The 23137-nt window shown below is 40.5% G+C and overlaps 2 protein-coding genes and 1 long non-coding RNA gene across 6 annotated transcripts in view; all 3 read left to right on the forward strand.

Moving 5' to 3' along the window:
• The window catches only part of DHFR (dihydrofolate reductase), a 28534-nt gene extending 26928 nt beyond the window's left edge, over window positions 1-1606 (forward strand). For 3 of the 4 annotated variants that reach the window (XM_082458297.1, XM_082458299.1, XM_082458298.1), the window contains one exon: window positions 342-1606. In XM_082458297.1, coding sequence (XP_082314423.1) covers window positions 342-420 — 79 coding nt within the window. In that variant the 3' untranslated portion in view covers window positions 421-1606. The remainder of the gene's footprint in view (window positions 1-341) is intronic. The other variant, XM_082458300.1, reaches the window with a different exon arrangement.
• LOC309659071 overlaps window positions 1-23137 on the forward strand; it is a 128705-nt gene that overhangs the window by 51907 nt on the left and 53661 nt on the right. The window lies entirely within an intron of this gene.
• ANKRD34B (ankyrin repeat domain 34B) overlaps window positions 1-23137 on the forward strand; it is a 77394-nt gene that overhangs the window by 16171 nt on the left and 38086 nt on the right. The window lies entirely within an intron of this gene.

Below are 23137 nucleotides of genomic sequence, written 5' to 3' on the forward strand. Positions count from 1 at the left end.
ACAGAAATCAAGAATCCCCATGCACCACACACAACTTCAGTTCCACTCTAACAGCTAAAGGTTGTGTTTTATTTTTTCTTTGCTCACACAAGAGATTTGATACCAAATGTAAGACTTACAAAAAGTTCTTAAGAAATTTCATAGTAGCTGGGTGACAGAGTGGGAACATAAAATAGAAACTGCTAACAGTGGTTAGTTTGGGGGAGAAAAATTAGGAGTTAGAAGGAAAGGAAGAAGAATTATACTTTTTATTTTCTAACTTTCTGTAGTTTGAAATTTTTCTTACTATTTGCATGTGTAGTGTATTTGCATAATTAATTATACATCTTTTTCTTTTACAGATATCCAGGTGTTCCTTCTGATGTCCAGGAGGAGAAAGGCATTAAGTACAAATTTGAAGTATATGAAAAGAACAATTAATGTGAAAGTGTTTTCTGATCTATTTCAAGCCTCCTCCTCCCCCCCCAAAAATTATGTATTTTTTGTTGTAGAGACTTTTGTTGACTTTAGATCTATGGATAATTATTTCTAAGCAAAGCACTTTTATTCCCCATTAATCTTAACTAGACTATATCAGATACCATTTGTGAAACATTTCTTGCTGTAACTTCCTGAATGCCCATCAAGAGTCAAGAATAGGTGACCAGCACCTGCCTAGGGTAGAATATCTACCAAGACAGCCCAAAGTGGGAGAGTGCCCTGGTAGCATGTGTTGAAACCAGAGCCTATAGAGCTAGGAGCTAGGCAGGTGGGTCCAAGGGTCAGAAATGGATTATAAACAAAAGAGCTAGCATTCAGTTACTTAAATTAGATCAAAAGAGGGACTGTGAATTACTTTATATCACACTTCTGAAAAAACTTCTCTTCACTCAGACCAGGAGTCAATAAGTTGAAATCCACAGGGATAGTAAAGAGGCAGGTACAAGACTACCTTTTCGGTGGTTAAAGGAGAAGGTTTGAGACCTTAAAAAACTTTGTTTCTGATCTTCAGTGAGACTGCATGGGATGTTACAATGATAGAACAAGAACTGGCTGCTCTTTACAGAAAAGAATAATCTAATATCAAACATAATGGCTAAAATTAAAAATTCAAAGAGGTAATAAATTGAGAATGAATATTGCTAGAAACCAAAATTAGTAAGTTAGAAACTAAACTTCACAGAATTAAAAAATGAAAATTAAAACATGTTTTACCCATCACGTTAGCAAAGATTTAGATTAAATATCCAAAAAAAAAATAGCATTTTCTGCCTTATAAATTGGTACAACCTTTTTAGAGTGTAAGTTAGCAATATCAATTAAAATTCAAAATATTCTGGGTTTGGACCCAGAACTTCCACTTCTAGAAATTAATCCTGAACAAAGAAATGGACCCAAGAGTATTTGTTGCAACTTTTTTTTTCAAACTTAGAAACAGCCCAAATGTTGATTAATAAGAAATAACTAACCAATATGTCTATAAAATGTAACATCTGCAGCAGTTAAAAAGAATGAAGTACTGACAGGAAAATGCCAAAAATTGCTAAATAAAAGAAGCAAATTGTGTATAATACTCAAAATGTTTAATAAATGTTCATGTGTGGGAAAAAGCATGCTGCAAACTGTTGACAGTATCAAATTGGGAGTGTTATTTTCTGCGTTAGGTATGTCTGTTGTGATTAGATTTTTTGTAGCATTATGTACTTATTTTCATGAAAAATTACCTAAAATGATAAATTGAGCCCTTTATGCTTAGCAATAAAATTAGGTTACAGAACATCAGGAAGAAAAAATGTCCGAAAATCTTCCATAGAGGGAAAAAAACAGATCACACAGAAGAATAGGAATCAATACTGACTAAGACTTACAAACCACAAGAAGAGAGTGGTGCTCTCTGCAAGGAACATAACCAGAAAACTATTAGTATCCAGAATTTATAGATATCAGATATTGATAAGAAAAAGAAACAAGCCATTTAGAGAAGAGGAAACTCAAGGGGCCAAAAATATATAAAAAGTTGTACCTTCCCACTAGTAATTGGGGAAATGCAAATTAAAACTACAGTGAGGGCTTCCCTGGTGGCGCAGTGGTTAAGAACCTGCTTGCCAATGCAGGGGACATGGGTTCAAGCCCTGGTCCAGGAAGATCCCACATGCTGCAGAGCAACTAAGCCCGTGCGCCACAACTGCTGAGCCCGCATGCCACAACTACTGAAGCCTGCATGCCTAGAGCCCGTGCTCCGCAACAAGAGAAGCTACCACAATGAGAAGCCCATGCACCGCAACAAAGAGTAGCTCCCGCTAGCCACAACTAGAGAAAGCCCGCGTGCAGCAACGAAGACCCAATGCAGCCAAAAACAGATAAATAAAATAAATAAATTTTTAAAAAATAAATAAAACTACATCAAGGTACCGTCCATACGCATCAGATGTGGCATTCTCCCCAATACTTAACACTGTCAGACTGTTAAAATGTTGGCAATATTTATTAAGGAGGAAGATGCACATACCCTTTGACCCAGCAGTTCCACTCAATACCAAGAGAAAACCTCCTACATAAATCTTGAGAAGTTTGTAGAAGAATGTTGCGGCCTTGTTTGTAACAGTGAAAAACAAAACAACCTGCAAGTCCAGTGACAAGAAAATGAGTATATTACTGTCGTATATTGGGTTTCCCCCAGAGCAGATCCTGAGACTAGAATTTGAATGAAGCAGTTTATTTGATAGATGACACCAGAAAGCACCAATTGGTATGTGGAAAAGTAAAACTGGGAAGGTAAGAAGGCCAGTTCAAGGTCAGTGAGCAGATTCCCATTGGGTAACAAACTCAATAGTGCTGAGATATCTGGGAAGTGAAGGGGAGGAAATCTGGAGTATTTATCCCCAACTCGTTGATTTGGGGCTGCTCCCAGGTTTGTCAGCTCCCTGACCTGTGTATGGCTGAACACACTCCAGCTGCTAGAGTCCCAGGTGTTTGCAATAAGAGGCTGCTGGCATGCATAGGAACAGCGAATGCTAAACACTTAAAGCAATTCCACATGTTTATGATTGTGTATGTAAGATTTTCATACTTTTTAATATAGTAGAAAGTATAAAGCCACACATAGTTTGTTTGAAATATTTTACAATTTTAAAATATACAGAATCAGGAAAATCAATTAGAAGTTCAGGAGAGGAATGATGGTAATTCAGACTAGAGGATTGGGCGTAGTAAAAATATTTGATTTAGGATAGATTTAAAAGTTGAAGGTAGGGACTTCCCTGGTGACACAGTGGTTAAGAATCCACCTGCCAATGCAGGGGACATGAGTTCGATCCCTGGTCCAGGAAGATCCCACATGCTATGGAACAGCTAAGCCCATGCACCACAACTACTGAGCCTGCACCCTAGATCCTGCTTGCCACAACTACTGAGCCCATGCACAGCAACTACTGAAGCCCACGTGCCTAGAGCCCGTGCTCTGCAACAAGAGAAGCCACCACGATAAGAAGCCCGTGCACTGCAACAAAGAGTATCCTCCGCTTGTCACAACTAGAGAAAGCCTGCACACAGCAACAAAGACCCAGTGCAGCCAAAAATAAATAAAATTAAATTTTTTTTAAAAGTTGGAGGTAATGGGATTTTCTGGTGGAGTTTGATTTTGGCTTTGGACCCACTGAATTTGAGATACCTTTAAGGAAAGAAGAAAGGAAGGAGAGAGGGAATAAAAAAAAAACCCAAAAAACTGAAATAATAGAATCATGCCTTCAAAATTGAGAGAAGTTATTTTCAACTGATAAATCTATATTCAGCCAAATAATCAGGGGTGATGCACACCTGAACAGTTGATCTGATAAATGAGTTGGCTACTAAGTCCTAACAGGCAGGACAAAGGGATGATTCATGTCCTGGGAGGGACAAAGTGGGCCACCATGTGAGAGTTCATCACACTACTCAGAACGGTGTGAGGTTTAAAACCTTAATTATTTCTGGAATTTTCCATTTAATATTTCGGACTGTGGTTGACCTTGGGTAACTAAAACTGCAGAAAGAGAAACCTTGGATAAGAGGGTGCTGCTGTACATTGACATTTCTGTTAAACCTCTTTATCCTTGGGACAAAAAAAAGAGCAAATCACGTTGTGTGCTATTTCAAATAACTCTGCAGTCAATAGTAAAAGTAAATAGATGTGAAATGTGTTTATTGGAAGACAAATTTTAGGTGTCTTCTACCTCCTTGCCCCAGGGCCATAGGACACACAGAAGACAAACACTTGAAGGAATAGAGGGTTAATCTGCAAGGAGACGTGATGATACTGGACTCAGGAAAAACTGGAGAGAGCAGAGATTTTCTGCTCCATCTACCAGCAAGAATCATTTGGGAAAGGGACCCTGAATGAGACTGCCCCTTTTTCAGCCTCTGCTCACAGCCCTCTTCAAAAGGCCAAAGTTTGCCCACAGGTTGGTTTTGCACTGCCAGTCCTCTTTGAGAGGTGAATTAGCATAACTCAAACCTGGCATTTCCCACCCCCACCAACAGCATTTTATTATGAACTCTTTCAAGCACACAGAAAAGTTGAGAGTATTTACCCATCACCTGGATTCTATCATTGTTAACACTTTGCTATCTCTGCTTTATCACATTTTCAGCCAAACATCCATCTATACATCTTATGTTTTGATGCATCTCAAAAGTAAATTGTAGGTATCAGTATGCTTCATTCATAGATTCTTCAGCTTGTATATCATTAACTATATTTCAATATTTGTCACTCTATTTTGGCAAAATTTATATAGCGAAATGCAGATCTTAAGTGGAGCATTCTACAAGTTTTAACAAAAGCATATGACTGTGTGACACAAACCTCTGTCCCTCACCCCAGAAAATTCCCTCTTATCCCTTCCTAGTCAATCCCCACCCCCCAGAGGCAACCACTATTCTGGGCTTTTTTTCTCATAGATTAGTTCTTCCTGTTCCTGAACTTCACAGTATGTACTCTTTTGGTCTGGCTTATTTCACTCAGCAAAATTTATTTGAGATTCACCCACATTGTTGCATGTATCACTGGTTTGTTCCTTTTCATTACTGAATAGTCTTCCATTGTATGGCTGTACCACAGTTTGTTCATTCTCCTGTTGATGGACATGAGGGCTTTTTTTTTTGGCTGTGTTGGGTCTTCGTTGCTGTGTGCAGTCTTTCTCTAGTCGTGGCGAGCGGGGGCTGCTCTTCGTTGCGGTGCACGGGCTTCTCATTGAGGTGGCTTCTCTCTTGTGGAGCACAGGCTCTAGGCGGGCAGGCTTCAGTAGTTGTGGCACACGGGTTCTAGAGTGCAGGCTCAGTAATTGTGGCGCACAGGCTTAGTTGCTCCACAGCATGTGGGATCTTCCTGGCCCAGGGATCGAATGCGTGTCTCCTGCATTGGCAGGCGTATTCTTAACCACTGCGCCACCAGGGAAGTCCCCAGGAGGGCTCTTTTAAGATGGGATTTGAGCCTGGTATTGAAGGGTCTAGAGAGGTGATGAGTGACAGTCAGGCAGAAGGCAGAGGTATGCTCCAGGCAGAGGGAAAGCCATGAAGAAACCTCATCTCCAGATGTTGGGCTGCACCCTGCAGACCCACAAGCCTTGTAATTACCCAGCCTCAAGACTGGAGAAAGAGACAGAGACACTACCAGTTTATTGGATAGGAGGATCTTATATATCTGAAGTAAAGTCCTACAGTGACATCCCACCATGTGCAGCAGAGGGCAGGCAGGACCTGGCAGCAGTCTTTCACTACTCCGGGGAGAAGGAGGCTACCCCTTATAGGGGGCATTGACGTCAGGTGGCCTCATCAGTTACCCAGTTACTGATCAAGCCCTATAATTAAGAAGGCTGGATAGTCATGTGAGTGAAGCGGGGAATGGTTGAGTAGGGGATGTACAGAGAGCAAGAGAACAACCATCTCAAATGGCCTGACCATACGCCAGATTCCAGAAGCCAGGACAAGGCCTTACCAAGGAAGGTAAGGTGTTATAGGCCCTGCCTCCATCCAGTGCCAAGTGCCTACTCCACCTTCCCTGTGCCTCTCAATCTGTTCTTTTTCAAAACCATAGCTAATTCAGGTCTTTATTTTCTCTCACTTAGACAGTTGGAGGAACCTAAATTGGTGGTTTTTCCATATCTGCTCTCCTTCCCCAACAATCTCTCATAAACATGGCCACCAAGACCAGCTTTCTGAACTGCACCTCTGATTATGTTGCTGTCTCGCCTCCTTAAAGCTCACCCAGCTAAGAACAAATACCACCTGGACCTTTAGGGTCCTCTGCAGAAGGCATTGATCAACCTCTCCAAACTTATCTACCATTTCCACTCCCCACATGTTATACACAAGCCACACTCAGCTCCTCACAAATCCCCAAACAGACCCAAGCTTTGCCACACACATGTCCTTCCCATGCAGTTCTCTCTGCCTATAATTCCTCCCTCCCCGTATCCTCCAGTCTAAGCCATACCTGATACTCAGAGCCCTGCCCAAATCCAAAATGTTACCTCTTTCATGAAGCTTTCCATCTCACCATTCTCTGAATCACCCAGCACTACCTGTCTGTTACAGCCCTTAAATGCGGTTTGCCTCACAGCTGTTTGTTATTCTCATCTCCTCTCCTTCATCAACTAGGAATGTTTTCAGCTGCAAGTACCAGAAAACCCAACTGGCAGTGGCTTAAACAAATTGGGATTTGCTGACGCAAAACAATTTGGTTTCTTGCTCAAGGTTGCAGAACGGCTTATACTGCTTCAGAAACGAAGTCCATGGTCACAGCAGGAAGAGAGAAAGGGAGCAATGTCAGGCACATTGCTTTCATCAGGAAAACAAAACTTGTCCCAAATCCTCCTAGCACTAGAGCCTAATTCTAATTCATGCACATCAGAATATAGGATCGCTGGTTTAAAACTAATCTTGATCTATCATCTGGGGCTGGTATATTGCCCCCACCCCAACAAAATCAGAGGTCTCTTGGCAAGTAAGACAGGAAGATGGATATGAGACTACAATTAACAGTGTTTTTGCTACATCAACTCTGCCTCACTGCCAGCTGTTTCAAGACAGAAACTACATCTTATTCACCTCTGTCTGCCCTCAAGATGTCTAGCATCTCAAAAATATTGGTTGATTGACTGATCAATCAATAGACAGATGGATGAACAAAATGCCATGCACTGGGGAGGACTATACACTGGGGAGGACCATGCCTGGGGAGGAATTCAACTGCATGGAGGATAGCACAGATCATCACAATGCCGGCCACCAGGAATAGAACTCCAGGCGCTTCTGCCCACAGCATCTTAGTATCGGAGTTGCCAAGGAAAACACAATACAGTCAAGCACTGGATGGAACAACACTTTACTCACATAGAGAAGAAAGAGAGCAAGAGCAGCTCCAATAGTGTACATGATTCCCCATGGCAAGCAGGTCCGCCTGGCAGCCAGTGCAGGGCAAATGGCCTACTGGCACCCCTCTTGTGCTGTCCTAGAAGACCCCGACCTCTACTCCGTGGAGTCTGAAATACTGAAAGCCGGGAATGTGCCTGAGGTCATTGATGCAAATCCCTAAGCGGAACAAAGGAGCCCACACTGAGCCTGAAATAGGGAAAAATAACCCTACACAAGGTGGTAAACCCAGCACAGGCTGTGTGGCTCTTTATCTCTTGGTAAGGAAGTGTTCTAGGCCCAAGGCCCATATTTATATGCCTAAGCAGGGGTCAAAATATGTGCCTTACAGCAGTTTGGGTTGAAAGGCACATATGAGACTGCCTTTCCCAACACTTAGATAGAGAGATAGATAGATAGATAGATAGATAACAAAATGGGTTAAATAAAATTTTGTATATCATCTTTGAAACCTCATAGCCCGTATAACATTGATTCTTTAGGGAAATGGGCTTCAAGTTTTAAAGAATCAACTTACAAATGAGTTATTTGCAATAATAATAATAATAATAGCAACAACAACAAGACAATCAACACACAGCTCTTTTAATGAAGTGTTCTTTAGTTGGTTTTATTCTATAAGAACGGAGTAGAGAAAACCATGCTAATTTCTCTCTTATTCACTGTGTGTCTGGTGGCCGTGTGTGAAAACCTAGGAAGGCAAAACACCTAGAGAGGAAAGAATTGGCCCCCCCCAGCCCCCAGCCACCTTGCATCTACTTTCCTCCCTGGTTACCAATGCCTCCACTCTCCACAGCTGATAAAAAATTTCCAGGCCATGAAGGCTTAACCCACCAACACAGCGCTTGGGAGGTGGAGGGAATTGCAATCTAGAAATGTCATATTTAATTTCTATCATATATTCAATCTCATTTTAATAAATTCTATGTGGCATCCACATTTGAGGCTGATTTGGCATTTCATTATATCAGCCACATTGCTATAAATGACATTCCCAATCAATAGATTAAAATAAACTTGTGCACTTTCCCTGCAGTACATTAAAGGTGAAAGCAATGCTCTTCACTCATTGTGTTGATTAAGAATTCACTGCCTTAGCAGATAAACCCCTAATCACAGTGCTTTAACACAATGGAAGTTTATTTCTTGCTCAGATGAAGTCCAACACAGGTGTTTCTGATCAGCAGGCAGCTCTCCAGGTGGTGATTCAGGGATCAAGGGTCATTCCATCCTGTGGCTTCTATCTTCAACTAGGGATTTCCAAGATTGTTGCCAAAAAGGAAAGAGCATGGAGGATCACATGTGGGAGGTCTGACGGGGAGGGCAGGCTGCAAAGTGGCACACAGGAACTTTCCCTCACATTCCACTGACCAAAACTTTGTCATATAACCACACCCAACTGCAGGGAGGCTGTAGTCTAGCTGTGGACCAGGAGATAAAGGAAACAGATTTGGTGAACAGCTAGGTAGAAAGGAAAAGAGAAAGATACCAGGATTATAACTTGACCTCTGCTTCTCCATTTTTCTATTTTTGCATCTTTGTTCTGGGGTTAAGAGATTTGGGTGAATAGTTTGGAAATGCCTCTTGCTTCTAGTAAGGGTCTTTGAGGTTTTTGAAAATAGAAGGCTAGAAGGAGTTAATGCTAATTGTTCTTTAATGGTTGTGAGAAATATAAGCAGAGTTCAGGTCTTCTTAGGAAAGAACTCCATATTTTAGGAAAGAGACTCATTCATGGGCAGAGACTAGATCTCTCTTGTAAAGAATGGAAAGAGTAATACCAGTCTTTGCACGTGGAAATAACTTTGTCATTTAGAGCCTTTGTTTAACATTACAGATTGGGCTTGTATTTTAGTTCCATATTACCTATATTCTCATTGCCTATGTCATTATATTTGGTAAAAAGTGTTCTTCTGTTGTGGAATATATTCTTGTTTGGCTCTTCCATCTAGACGAGAAAGCCTGTCCTTCCCCAACAGGCCATTAGTAGCACAGACTTCTCCACATTCTGTCCTCAAAACTTACTCCTGGAAGGAGTAAGATTTCAGGTTGTGAGTGGAAATCGGGTCTGAACTCTGTGCGTCTCATTCGGTGAATGCTCCCTACTGGTCCTCTCACTCCCTAGAGTTCTCTTGTGTGTATCTCCAGGCAGCCTGACATCCAAACATCTTTCTCACTTCCCTCAGACAGGACTTTGTAGCATCTGAATTGAAATTAAGAATGTTGTCAATTCATTTAGTACAAACTCAGAGGGGCAAGAAGAAAGTTCATCCAGATTGAATGGTTCTGAATTTCCATCTTAAAAACTCCAGCTATTACTCAGGTACACAAATGCGATTGAATTGGTCTGGGTTTTCCACAGAATGTGAAATATATATGTCAATTCATATATATATGTATAGAGAGAGAGAGAGAGAAATTTATTTTAAGTAATTGACTCATGTAATTGTGAGCACTGACAAGCCTGAAGTCTGCAGAGCAGGCCAGCAGGCTGGAAATCCAGCCAGGAGTTGACATTGCAATCTTGAGACAAAATTTCTTCTCAAAAAACCCTGCTTTTGATGAAAACTGTAATTCAAAAAGATACATGCACCCCAATGTTCATAGCAACACTATTTACAATAGCCAAGACATTGAAGCGAACTAAGTGTCCATCGACAGATAAATGGATAAAGAAGATGTGGTACATATATACAATGCGATATTACTCAGCCATAAAAAAGAATGAAATGGGCTTCCCTAGTGGCGCAGTGGATAAGAATCTGCCTGCCAATGCAGGGGACATGGGTTCGATCCCTGGTCCAGGAAGATCCCACATGCCGGGGAGCAATTAAGCCCGTGAGCCACAACTACTGAGCCTGCGCTCTAGAGCCCGTCAGCCACAACTACTGAAGCCCACGTGCCACAACTACTGAAGCCTGTGTGCCTAGAGCCCGTGCTCTGCAACAAGAGAAGCCACTGCAGTGAGAAGCCTGCACACCACAACAAGGAGTAGCCCCCACTCACTGCAACTAGAGAAAGCCCGCATGCAGCAATGAAGACCCAACACAGCCAAAAGTAAAAAAAAAATAAAAAATTAAATTAAAAAAACAAAAAAAGCAAAAAAAAAAAGAATGAAATAATTCCATTTGCATCAACATGGATGGACCTAGAGATTATCACATGAAGTGAAATAAGTCAGGCAGAGAAAGATAAATATCATATATCACTTATATGTGGAATCTTAAAAAAAAATGATACAAATGAACTTATTTACAAAACAGAAACAGACTCACAGACATAGAAAACAAACTTATTGTTACCAAAGGGGAAAGGACTGGAGGGGATAAATTAGGAGTTTGGGATTAACAGACACACTACTATATATAAAATAGATAAACATCAAGGACCTACTGTGCAGCACAGGGAACTGTACTCAATAGCTTGTAATAACCAAAATGGAAAAGAATCTGAAAAAGAATATGTATATATCTGAATCACTTTGCTTTACACCTGAAAAAACATTGTAAATCAACTATGATTCAATTTAAAAAAATTATCAGGGCAGAAAAAAAAACAAAAACCTGGTTTTGCTCTAAAGCCTTCGACTGATTAGATCTGGCTCACCCATGTTGTTAAGGGTCATCTCCTTTACTTAAGGTCTACTGATTGTGGGTGTTAACTATATCTACAAAACACCTTTATGGCAATACCTAGATTCATGTTTGATTAGCCTACCAAGTACTACAGCCTGGCCAAGTTAACCCAGGAAACTTACCATCACAGTAATCAAAGTAATCAAAAATGTGATTGTGCAATATGCCTCCTTGCAGTTATTTCCTTTTCACATCAGGAAGCTTTTTGAAATAAAGGCAACACTCTCTTAAGCACTAATGTCACACTTCTTGGTCTATCAGGATGCTTTTTCTTAAAGACTTTGTGGTTCGGTCTAAATGGAATGTCAACCAGACTGGAGGTTTTTGATTTATGATTGGGTCTAAATTGTCACATCCTCCATAGTTCAGTGATGCTTCAAGCTTAGATTAAAAATAAAAAGTGAACTCTAACTTTTCAGATTGTCTCCCCTTGCCCCTGAAAATGCAGCTCCAACACAACATCTCACTCTTGCTTTTTATCAGCGCCTCCAGGTATCTGTAGCTTCAGAAAACATTCCTTTGGAAAATCAAATCTGAAAACATTCAAAGGGCTGGCCTTCAGCTCTGCAAACTTTTGACAATAATGTGCATTGAATGAAGTTTGTCAAAATCTGTTTCTTTTCATAGCCTGTGGCTTGTGAGTGATTTCTGGGAAATGTTGATTATGAAATAAGCTCTCTTCAGTCGGTTTCAAAAGATGATCCCCAGGTAGGTAATCGTCAAGTAGAGACATCTTTTCAGAGAAACGCAGGGGTGAGCAAACCCCTCTGGGCCTGTGTTGTCACTGCCCAGAGTCGTGAACCTGCCCATTCAGCCCTTGAAAGGTAGCACTGAGCGCCCGCCAGGAGCCGTGGAGCCTGCTCCCCCATAGGCAGGTGCGTGGGGTGCTTCAGCGTTTTGTACTGTAACTTTTCAACACAAATTCTAAAGCCAGGGAAGAGGGCAGGAAAACAACCAGGCTTCAATACGAGCCAGCTGTCAGATCCATCCTTGAGTCACTCTGTTAAGTGGAACCAGTAATTGTCTCGTTGGAGACCTGCAGAAATAGCTCATGGGAGAGAACGATTTGTACCTGGAATATATTCATTTGCTTGTGTGTCAAAAGGCCACACGTGGATAGAAACCATAATCTTGGTATTTCTTTGCACTCTGCAGCCTTGAGACTTCAAGGGCAGAAGCCCACGTGCCCAGGTGGCCACCTGTCAACCTCTCCTACCGGCCTGCCTGGCAAGCCAGGTAGCAGCTGGAAGTGGTGGGAGGGGGCAGCTGGAAACCCAGGGATTTAGGTCCAAAGAGAGCAGAGAAGATGGATGCATTGTACAAATAAGCACTCCATTAAAGGCCTGTTTCTGGTTTCTTGGGACCCTCCAACTGGTCTAGCTTATATATATATATATATATTTATTTATTTATATTTTTGGCTGCATTGGGTCTTTGTTGCTGCGCATGGGCTTTCCCTAGTTGTGGTGAGAGGGGGCTACTCTTCGTTGCGGTGCATGGGCTTCTCACTGAGGTGGCTTCTCTTGTTGCGGAGCACGGGCTCTAGGCATGTGGGCTTCAGTAGTTGTGGCACACGGGCTAAGTAGTTGTGGCTCGCGGGCTCTAGAGCGCAGGCTCAATAGTTGTGGCGCATGGGCTTAGTTACTCTGCTGTACGTGGGATCTTCCCGGACCAGGGCTCGAACCTGTGTCTCCTGCATTGGCAGGCGGATTCTTAACCATTGTGCCACCAGGGAAGTCCTACTGGTCTAGCTTAAATTGAGAGGGGATTTGGTGCTCCTCACTGGCTGTTTCCTCTCATTCATACTCAGTTACAGCTCTTTTCATTTTCATTAAATACATTTAATGTGCACCATTTTTGCATGGCCCTCTGCTAAAATCTGCACAAAGGCAACATCCCTAGCCCTGAAATTGTGAAAAGAGCACTGGACTCAGGGAAAGAAGGCCTGGGTTTCAATCTGGAATGTTCATTAAAAACCTTAGTTGCAAGGAACAGATCCTCACTGGAATCACCTCATGTGATTGGGTGGGACAGGGTATTGACTGTAAAGATACACACAAATTGACCTGGGAAGGTGAAGGCCATCTGGAAGCAGAAGCAGGGTAGGGAAGGGGGTGGGGGGATGGAGCTGTGCTGATTGTCAGTTGTGGTTTCCTTCCTGCTGTCTGATTTCCTCTGTGTGCCCTTGAAACTCCAGCCTACCATCCCCAAAGGCTTTTTTTGGGATCCCACTACTAACTAACTCCTCAATTTCCACGTTTCTTAATTCAAATTCCCAAGCAATAATATGATTATTCCAGCTTTTAAAGTCAGGCCTCACAATAGCCCAGTAAGGATTGGCTGCTTTGGGGCAAGGGCCCTCCCCTGGTCAATTGGCTGCCTTGAGCAGCCCACTTCCTTCCTTCTCTAAAGAGATGTGGCGGGCCAGGCATTCTGAGGCTTGGCTTGTCCAACACACTTAAGCAGGTTATTTAACTTCTCTCAGAACACCGTTCCTCAACTGTCTGTATTAGGATGCTAGCATCTGCACAGCCAACAGAGTTATCACTCGTGCATTCAAAATCATGTATTAATGCAAAACAAAACTACAATGAGGTACCACCTCACACCAGTCAGAATGGCCATCATTAAAAAGTCTACAGGGCTTCCCTGGTGGCACAGTGGTTAAGAGTCTGCCTGCCAATGCAGAGAATGCAGGTTCGGTCCCCGGTCCGGGAGGATCCCACATGCTGCGGAGCAACTAAGCCCGTGCACCACAACTACTGAGCCTGCGCACCTAGAGCCCATGCTCCACAACAAGAGAAGCCACTGCAATGAGAAGCCTGCGCACCACAATGAAGAGCAGCCCCCTCTCGTGGCAACTAGAGAAAGCCTGCGTGCAGCAACAAAGACCCAATGCAGCCAAAAATAAATAAATTAAATAAATAAATTTATTTTTAAAAAAGTCTACAAATAATAAATGCTGGAAAGGATGTGCAGGAAATGGAACCCTCCTACACTGTTGGTGGGAATGTAGATTGGTGCAGCCATTATGGAAAACAGTATGGAGGTTCCTCAAAAAACTAAAAATATAGTTGCCATATGATCCAGCAATCCCACTCTTGGGCATATATCCAGACAAAACTATAATTAGAAAAGATACATGCACCCATATGTTCATAACAGCACTATTTATAGCCAAGACATGGAAAAAACCTAAATGTCCATAGACAGATGAATGGATAAAGGAGATGTGGTATATATATACAGTGGAATATTACTCTGCCATAAAAAAGAATGAAATAATGCCATTTGCAGCAACATGGATGGACCATGGACCTAGAGACGGACCCAGAGATTATCACGCTAATAAGCGAAGTAAGTCAGAAAGAGAAAGACAAATAACATATGATATCACTTATATGTGGAATCTAAAATACAATACAAATCAACATATCTATGAAACAAAAACAGACTCACAGATATAGCAAACAGACTTGTGGTTGCCAAGGGGGAGGTGAGGTAGGGGAGGGAAGGAATGGGAGTTTGGGATTAGCTGAGGCAAACTATTATATATAGGATGGATAAACAACAAGGTCCTACTATATAGCACAGGGAACTATATTCAATATCCTATGACAGGGACTTCCCTGATGGTCCAGTGGCTAAGACTCCATGCTCCCAATGCAGGGGGCCTGGGTTCAATCCCTGGTGGGGGAACTAGATCCCACATGCCACAACTAAGAGTTTGCATGCTGCAACTAAAGATCCCACATGCTGCAACTAAAGATCCTGAATGCCACGACAAAGATGCCGTGTGCCTCAACTAAGACCCAGCACAGCCAAATAAATAAATAAATATTTAAAAAAATATATCCTGTGACAAATCATAATGGAAAGGAATATGAAAAAGAATATATATTTACATATATTTGCATATATGTATAACTGAATCACTTTGCTGTACAGAAGAAATTAACACAAAATTGTAAATCAACTATACTTCAATAAAATTTTTTTAAAAAAAGCATTTACTGAGCTTCTATATGAAGCACTTTGATTGAGTGCTTTCCAGGCATTGTGCTTAGCAATGGGGTTACAAGAGTGAATAAAACTGATGTATATCTGCCCTCATGGAGTTGACCATCCAGGATTAAACAAGATCGTATCTATGAAAGCAGCCCCAACCGTCCCACCTACAGCCCACTGCAGACCTAGTGTTAAGATGCTTTCCTTCAGTCTTTTTCATAAGCATGTACTGTAAGTCATAGCAGCACTAGGGATCCAAAGATAAATAAGACATGGTTTCTGATCTCAAGGAGCTCACAGTCTATTTGAGAAACAAACATGCAAGAAAACAGTGATGGTGCCGAAGCACAAGTTAGCAGGTAGCGGATGAGGTAGGGAAAAAGGAACCTCAGCTTGGCTGAGTAAGTCAGAGGAGGCTTCTCAGAGAAGGTGACACCTGAGCTGAGATATAAAGGACGAGGAGACATTTGTCAGATGTTCAAGCAGTGGAGGGTGGTAGGGTGAGGAAGGACTATGGACATTCCAAGCAAAGAAAATAACGTGCAAAGCACAGTGGTTGTAGAGATTATGGGGAGTTCCAAAAACAGAAACACTCTAGGATTGCCAGAACCTGAAATTTAAGAAATATGGCCCAAAATGAAGCTAGAAGAGTAGCAAAGGCCAAATAATCATGTAGAATTTTGGATGCCTTCCTAAGTTGTTTGAGTTTTATCCCATGCCCTTTGGGGAGTCATGAAAGAATTTAGATTAGTGGATCAATCTCGGTCATTAATCGGAGTCATTTCAGATTTACTTTTTACAATGAGCAAGCTGGGGGACAGAGCGAGACTGGATTGGAGAGGGGCAAGAACAGAGGCAGAGATGTGGTAAAGACAGATACAATAGTCTCAAGGAGAGACAATGAGGACCTGATCTGATGAGGGAAGAGTAGGTAGGAGAGGACGTAAGCATCTCCAGAGAGTTTTAGAAGGTAGAATTTGCAGAACTTGGTGATCGTTTTGAAAGTAGGGAAGAGAAGGGATGAGAAGATGACTGCCAGGGTTCTAGCTTGAGGGTCTAGGGAGGAGAGGAGCTCTGAGTCCCAGAGAAGGAGTTCAGAAAGGAAGCAAGCAGGGAGGCGCTACCTCCATTGGGACAGATGGAGTTTGAGGTGCCTCTGGAACATGCAGAGATGTTGAGGGGCTCTGCAGCTGGATGTGCCAGCCTGTTGCTGCGATGGAGGTCGAGATGTGGAGACATCAAAATGTGAAAGCATCTGAGACGATGGGTCCAGAGAAGGTATAGTGTGAGAGGGACGGTCCATGGTAGGGACCCTGGGCAGACACCTGTCTGCAGGGGTGAGGGAGACTCATTAATTGGAAGAAAACCCCACCGTCCCTAAGACTAGCTGCTCACTCCCATCCTGCCACTCAGGAGTATGCTCTGGACAGAGACAGAACAAATCATTATTCTCTGACAAAGATTAGAGGTGTTTGCCTTAACTAAGAATTTGATCTGGACCAACATAAGGATAAGCTGTAGTTTCAAAGTTTTAGCCGTGTGTGTGTGTGTGTGTGTGTGTGTGTGTGTGTGTGTGTGTGTGTGTGTGTGTGTTTACGTAGCATTCGGGGTAGATGTTCTCTGAAAGGCTCAGTAATGTGCTGTTTTTCTTATGCTCCCTAAGTCTCTAGCCCAGTCCAGAACTCCTAGTGCTCTGCCTAGTAATATACTTGGCTATCCCCATTGTGCACACAAGAAACTGTCCTGACAAACCTATTCTAGAGAAGGATTTAGGATGGGGGGGTGGGGAACATGTATTTATAGATTAGCTGAAAGGAAAGATGTCAATGAAGCCAAGAATGAAGATAGACAAAAGTGAGAGAGGGAAGTGATGGAGAGGGAGGTCACCCCTGAGGGCTTCAGAGCAGAGGTGAGGGAGCTGGTCCTGAAGAGCAGGTGGCAAGAAGGAAGGAGTCAGGAGGGGGGCCGAGCTCGCAGGGTAAGTGAAGGAAAGGAAGTCATATGTGTAATTGAAGATAATTCATATGCAGAGCTTAAATCCCTGTGAATATGGAGAGACGGAGCAAGCCTCTCTGAGAAGAGAGAGCACATGCTTATGCCATGTGGGCTCCAGAACAGGCAGCAATGTGACATGGAGCTGACAAGGGGTCATAGATATATAAAGAACAAGACAGCCTATATTTGCAGTAGTGTATGTAGCATCTGTCCAGGTCATGTATAGTTGGGGATGAAAGTAGACATCTCATATATTCCAGTTTTTCAGTAGAAAAGGATGCAGGGAAAGTCATCATTTCTCCTTTAATAAACCCAGAATAAATCATAGAGAATACTAAAAGAAAACACATGGATTGGTTGAGCTTTGGGCAATCACGTACCTTTTTAAAAAAAGTTTCAGTCTCCATAATATATAAAAAGTACTGAAGAATAAACAAGAAAAGGAGCAAAGGGCTGATAGAAAAATGGCAAAAGAACAGAAAGGTCACAGAAAAACCACAAATGGCCCTTACGTATGTGAAAAGCTGCTCACATCACTAAAAATAAGAAAAATGCCAATTAAAATTGCACCATAAAACTGAAAAGCTTGACAGCATACTCTGGTACAGCTCCCATGGAGGGAAATTTGGCAGAGTCAAGTACACAGCACTACGTATGTAGTCTTTTGCCAAAAAATTTAATCTGAATTGAATCAAGCCTCCAGACCCAAATTCTAATTTATTAGAATGCAGAGGATAAAGGAACAAGTCAAATCGCACCATCATAAAACCAGAGTGTTGAATATTTTTTAAGAAAACTAGATTGGACTCTGAAAAATGTCAATGCCATAAACTAGAAATGACCCAAATGCCCATCAACAGTGGCATGGATAAATTTTGGTACAATCCTATATTGTAATGCTATACAGCAAGAATGAATGAACTTCAACTGCACACAAGAGAATAGATAAATTTCACAAATATAATGATGAGTAAAAGAAACAGAAACAGAAGAATCATTACGCTACAGTTCAATTTACATAAAGTTCATAAACAGGCAAAACTAATCTATGGTGTTTTAAGTCAGGATCCTGGTTACACTTAGGGGGATAGTGATGGGAAGAGATCAGGGCTGTTCAGTTTGTGAAAATTCAGTCATAAACTTAAAATCTGTCTATTTTTCTTCTTTTAAAACTTTTTAAAAAAAATTGTGGTGTACACATACAGTGAAGGGCATAAAGTAATAATCTTAATACATACTGTTAGATGGATTTTTTACAATTATATGCAACTTGTAACCACCACCCACATCAAGATATAGAACATTTTCAACACCCCAGAAAGTTCCATGATGCCCATTTCCCATCTAAAAATCACACACACACACACACACACTATTCTGACTCCTATCGTATTGGATTAGTTTTTCACGTGCTGAACTTCATCCAACTTCTGTGTCTGATCCTTTTTTGCTCAGCATAACACCTGTGAAGTTCATCCTGACTGCTGCATGTGTCAATAGTTTTTTTAAGTTGTATAATAGTCCATTGTCTGAATATAGCACATTATGTTTATTGATTCTCCTGTTGGTGGATATTTGAGTTGTTTCTAGTGTTGAATTATGAATAATTCCTGTACATATCTTTGGCGGACGCAGGCACTCATTTCTCTTTGGTTATAAATCTAAGAGTGGACTTGCCGAGTCATCGAGTGGACCTATGTTTAGCTTTAGTAGATATTGCCAAACAATTTCAGAAGTAGTTGTACCAGCCTTATTCTTACCAGCAATATATGAGATATTTGAGATATGCTAATATTTCCATAACCTCTTCAACTCTTGGATTTGTCATCTTTTTAATTTTCGCTATTTTGATGAGTGGATAATCGTATCTCACTGTGGTTTTAATTTGCATTTCTCTTATGACTAATGATGTCTAACACCTTTACATATGTTTATTAGTCACTTGGATAACTTTTCTGTAAGGTACTTGTTAATGCTTTTGTCCATTGTTTTAAAGCTTGGGTTTTGTTTTGTTTAGTTATTTGGAGTTGTTCTGTATATTCTGAAACTCTGAGAAAGTTGTCAAATACAAGCACTGAAGCTGTCTTCTCATCTGTGGCTTTCTTTTTGCTTTCTTTATTGTGTCTTCTGATGAACAGTCTTTATTTTAATGAGATCCAATTTATCAGGTTTTTTTTTCTTTTAAGGTTAATGCTTTTGTTTAATATTTTAGATATATTTATCTTCCTAAGGACAGGAAGACTTTTTTCTTTGTTTTCCTTTAGAAACTTTATTGTTTCATTTGACACATCTAGGTCTATGATCCACCTTAAATTACTTTTTGTATGTCATTTGAGGTAGGGGTCAATCTTATTTTATTTTCTATATAAATACCCCATTGCTCCAAGGCCATCTATTAAAAAGGTAATAATTTCCCCCACATGACTGCAGTAGTGCTTTTATCATATATCAAGGGACAATATGTGTTTGCATACATTTCTGGACTCCCTGTTTTATGCCATTGATCTATTTGTCTTTCCTTGCGCTAATATCACACCATCTTGATTATTCTTCCTTTAATGAAAGTCTTGAAATCTTATAGTACACATCCTCCAAATTTGTTTCTTATTCAACATTGCCTTGACTATTCTAGGTGCTTTGCAGTACCACATAAATTTTAGAATCACCTTGTCAATTTCCATTTTAATTGGAATTATTATGAATCTAAAGATTAACTATGTAGATTTAACATCTTTCCACTTATTTAGGTCTTCTTTAATTCTCTCATCAACATTTTATACTTCTTAGTGTAGAGGAGAGGTCTTTTACATCTTTTGTTAGGTTTGCTTGTGGGAATTTGGTGTTTTTTGATGGTGTTATAATTAAATTTTTTACATTCATTTTTTGTTGCTAGTATATATAAATGATTTTTAAATATAAATTTATTTTTGGCTGCATTGGGTTTTTTTTTTTTAACATCTTTATTGGAGTACAATTGCTTTACAAGGTTGTGTTAGTTTCTGCTGTATAACAAAGTGAATCAGCTATATGTATACCTATACCCCCATATCCCCTCCCTCTTTTTTTTTTTTTCACACACACACACTGTATTTTATTTTTACAAGAGATAGATAGACTGACACCAAGCATTGTAAACGGATGACCACAACAAAAGCAACAATGATTGCAATTACCAAACACGAAACACACTCATACTATGTCATAATATAGACATCCAGTCCAGTAATCCTCCACTGTAACAGCTCTTTTACTTTGCAGTGAAAATTGATTTGTATATTCTTTGCCTCTGAGTCCTTGTGGGATTTTTTTTTTTTAATTCAAACAGAAAGTCACAAAAATTATAATCATCCTCATCAGTTCACTCAGTCCCATGTAATTAATTTTTTGCTGCATTGGGTCTTCATTGTGCATGCGGGCTTTCTCTAGTTGTGGTGAGCAGGGGCTACTCTTCGTTGCAGTGCACAGGCTTCTCACTGCAGTGGCTTCTCTTGTTAAGGAGCACGGGCTCTAGGTGCTTGGGCTCAGTAGTTGTGGCTCGTGGGCTCTAGAGCACAGGCTCAGTAGTTGTGATGCACCGGCTTAGTTGCTTCGCAGCATGTGGGATCTTCCCGGACCAGGGATCGAACCTGTGTCCCCTGCATTGGCAGGAGGATTCTTAGCCACTGCACCACCAGGGAGGTCTCTAGAAATTATTTTTGAATAATGACCTTATATCAAGAGACCTTGATGAATTTGTTTATTCTAATAGTTTATAGATTATTTGGGGTTTTCTTTGTGTATAATCATATCATCTGGAAGTAAAGATAGTTTTCTTTCTTCCTTTCCAAACTTTACACCTATTTATTTATTTTTCTAGCTTATAATGCAGGCTACAACTTCCAATGATTTTTGTACTTTTCTATATGCACAGTATAATTCAAAAAATTTTTAATTTAGTGGCATAACTGAGCTAGACTAACAGAGACTAAAATGACATAACCAAATGTAATGCATGAAAACTTATTGAATCTTGGTTTTAAAATATTTACAAAAGACATGTTTTACAATTGGAAAATCTGAACATGATCTGAATATTAAATGATTAAATGAAATAATTGTTAATTTTGAAAACAGTTTGATAATAGTGTTGTAGTTATGTAAAAATGTACTACTCTGAGGAGATAAATGTTTATTTAGAGAGTAATGTTAATCATGACAAGTATTTTTAAATAGTTCAACAAAAATGTATGCATGTGTATGTGTTTGTATGTGTATATGTATGGAGAGAGAGACAGAGAGAAAGCAGATGTGGCAAAATGTTAACAATTCTTGAATCTAAATAGAGAATTGTGGTGCACAGTTGGAGTGGCTCCCATGATCCCCACCTCCTGGAGTTCATGCTCTTTTGTGACGCCTTGTCCTTGACTGTGAGCAGGACTTGTGTGTGTGTAGATAATAAAATATGGCAAAGATGTAGGGTGCACATATTTATGCGTACGTGATTATGTGATTAAGTTACATAAGACTCCAGTTTCTGTCTTAGTGGAGTCTCTCTCTCCCTTGCTAGCTTTGAGGAAGCAAGTGGCCATGTTGGGAGCCCCACATGGCAAGGAACTGTGGTAGCCTCTAGGATCTGAAGATGACTTCCAGCTGACAGCCAGAAAGAAACTGAACTCCTCAAAGAACTGAATTCTGCCAACAACCTGAGTGAGCTTAGAAGCAGATCCTTCCCCAGTTGGGCCTCAGATGAGACCACAGCCCTGCTCACCACCTTGTGCAGCCTTGAGAGACGCTAAGAACAGGACCCAGCTAAGCCATGCCAAGATCCTGAATCACAAAAACTGTGAGATAACAGATATGTGTTGTTTTAAGGTGTTAAATTTGTGATATTTTTGTGTAGTAATAGAAAACTAACACAAGGTGTGATGGTTAATTATGTCAACTTAACTGGGCCACAGGGTCCCCAGATATTTGGTCAAACTTTATTCTGGATATTTCTGTGAGGGCGTTTTTGGGTGAGATTAACATTTAAATAGGTATACCTAGTAAAGCAGATTGCTCTCCCTAATGTGGGTGGGCCTCATCCAATCAGTTGAAGGCCTGAATAGAACAGAAAAGCTGACCTTTCCCCAAGTAAGAGAATTCTTTCTGCCTGACTGTCTTTGAACTGGGACATTACCTTTTTTTTCCTGTTTTCAGACTCAAACTGAAACATCCATTCTTCCTGGGTCTCAAGGCTGCTGGCCTTTGAAGAAGAACTACGCCATCAGCTCTCCTGATTTTCAGGCCTTCAGGATACATAAGGATATAAACAGATATCACTGCAATATTCTTTCAACTTTTCCACATGTTTGAAAATATTCAAAATAAAAATGGGGGAAAATGCTCTGAAGTCAGGAAGTGGCAGGAGACAGTTCAAAGAAGGCTCCTATGAAAATTCACTAGATTTTTTCCCTCTTATTCTCAACCTCTCTCCTTTCCATTTTTTCTCAGTGAATCTACTTTATTTAGTATGAGATTTTTAAAAATTTATTTTATTGAAGTATAGTTGATTTACAATGTTGTGTTAATTTCTACTGTGCAGCAAAATGATTGTTATACATATATATACATTCTTTTTCATATTCTTTTACATTATGGTTTATCACATGATATTGAGTATAGTTCCCTGTGATATACAATAGGACCTTGTTGTTTACCCATTCTATATAATAGTTTGTATCTGCTAATCCCAAACTCACAATCCATCCCTCTACCACCCTCCCCCCCCCTTAGCAGCCACAAGTCTGTTCTCTATGTCTGTGAGTCTGTTTGTTTTGTAGATAAGTTCATTTGTGTCATATTTTAGATTCCACATAATATGAGATTTTTTAACACACAATAGCCACTGTAGTTAAACATAAATAATAAATCTACCCTTTTTTGTGGAGATTTATCCTCTATAAACATTATACTGAGAAAGTTTGGCCTTAACCTTTGTTCTGCAAATGTTTCAGAATCTTTTTCTACTGCCACACTACAAGATAAATGTCAGTCTGAATGAAGGCTTTTCTGTAAAACTCAGCAGTTTCACAGATGGCCTCTAATCCACACTCATAAAAGACAAGACTACATTTTTTTGGTTGAAAATAATT

This window comes from Balaenoptera physalus (assembly GCF_965194825.1).
Source record: "Balaenoptera physalus genome assembly, chromosome: 3".
In the NCBI taxonomy this organism is placed as follows: Eukaryota; Metazoa; Chordata; class Mammalia; order Artiodactyla; family Balaenopteridae; genus Balaenoptera; species Balaenoptera physalus.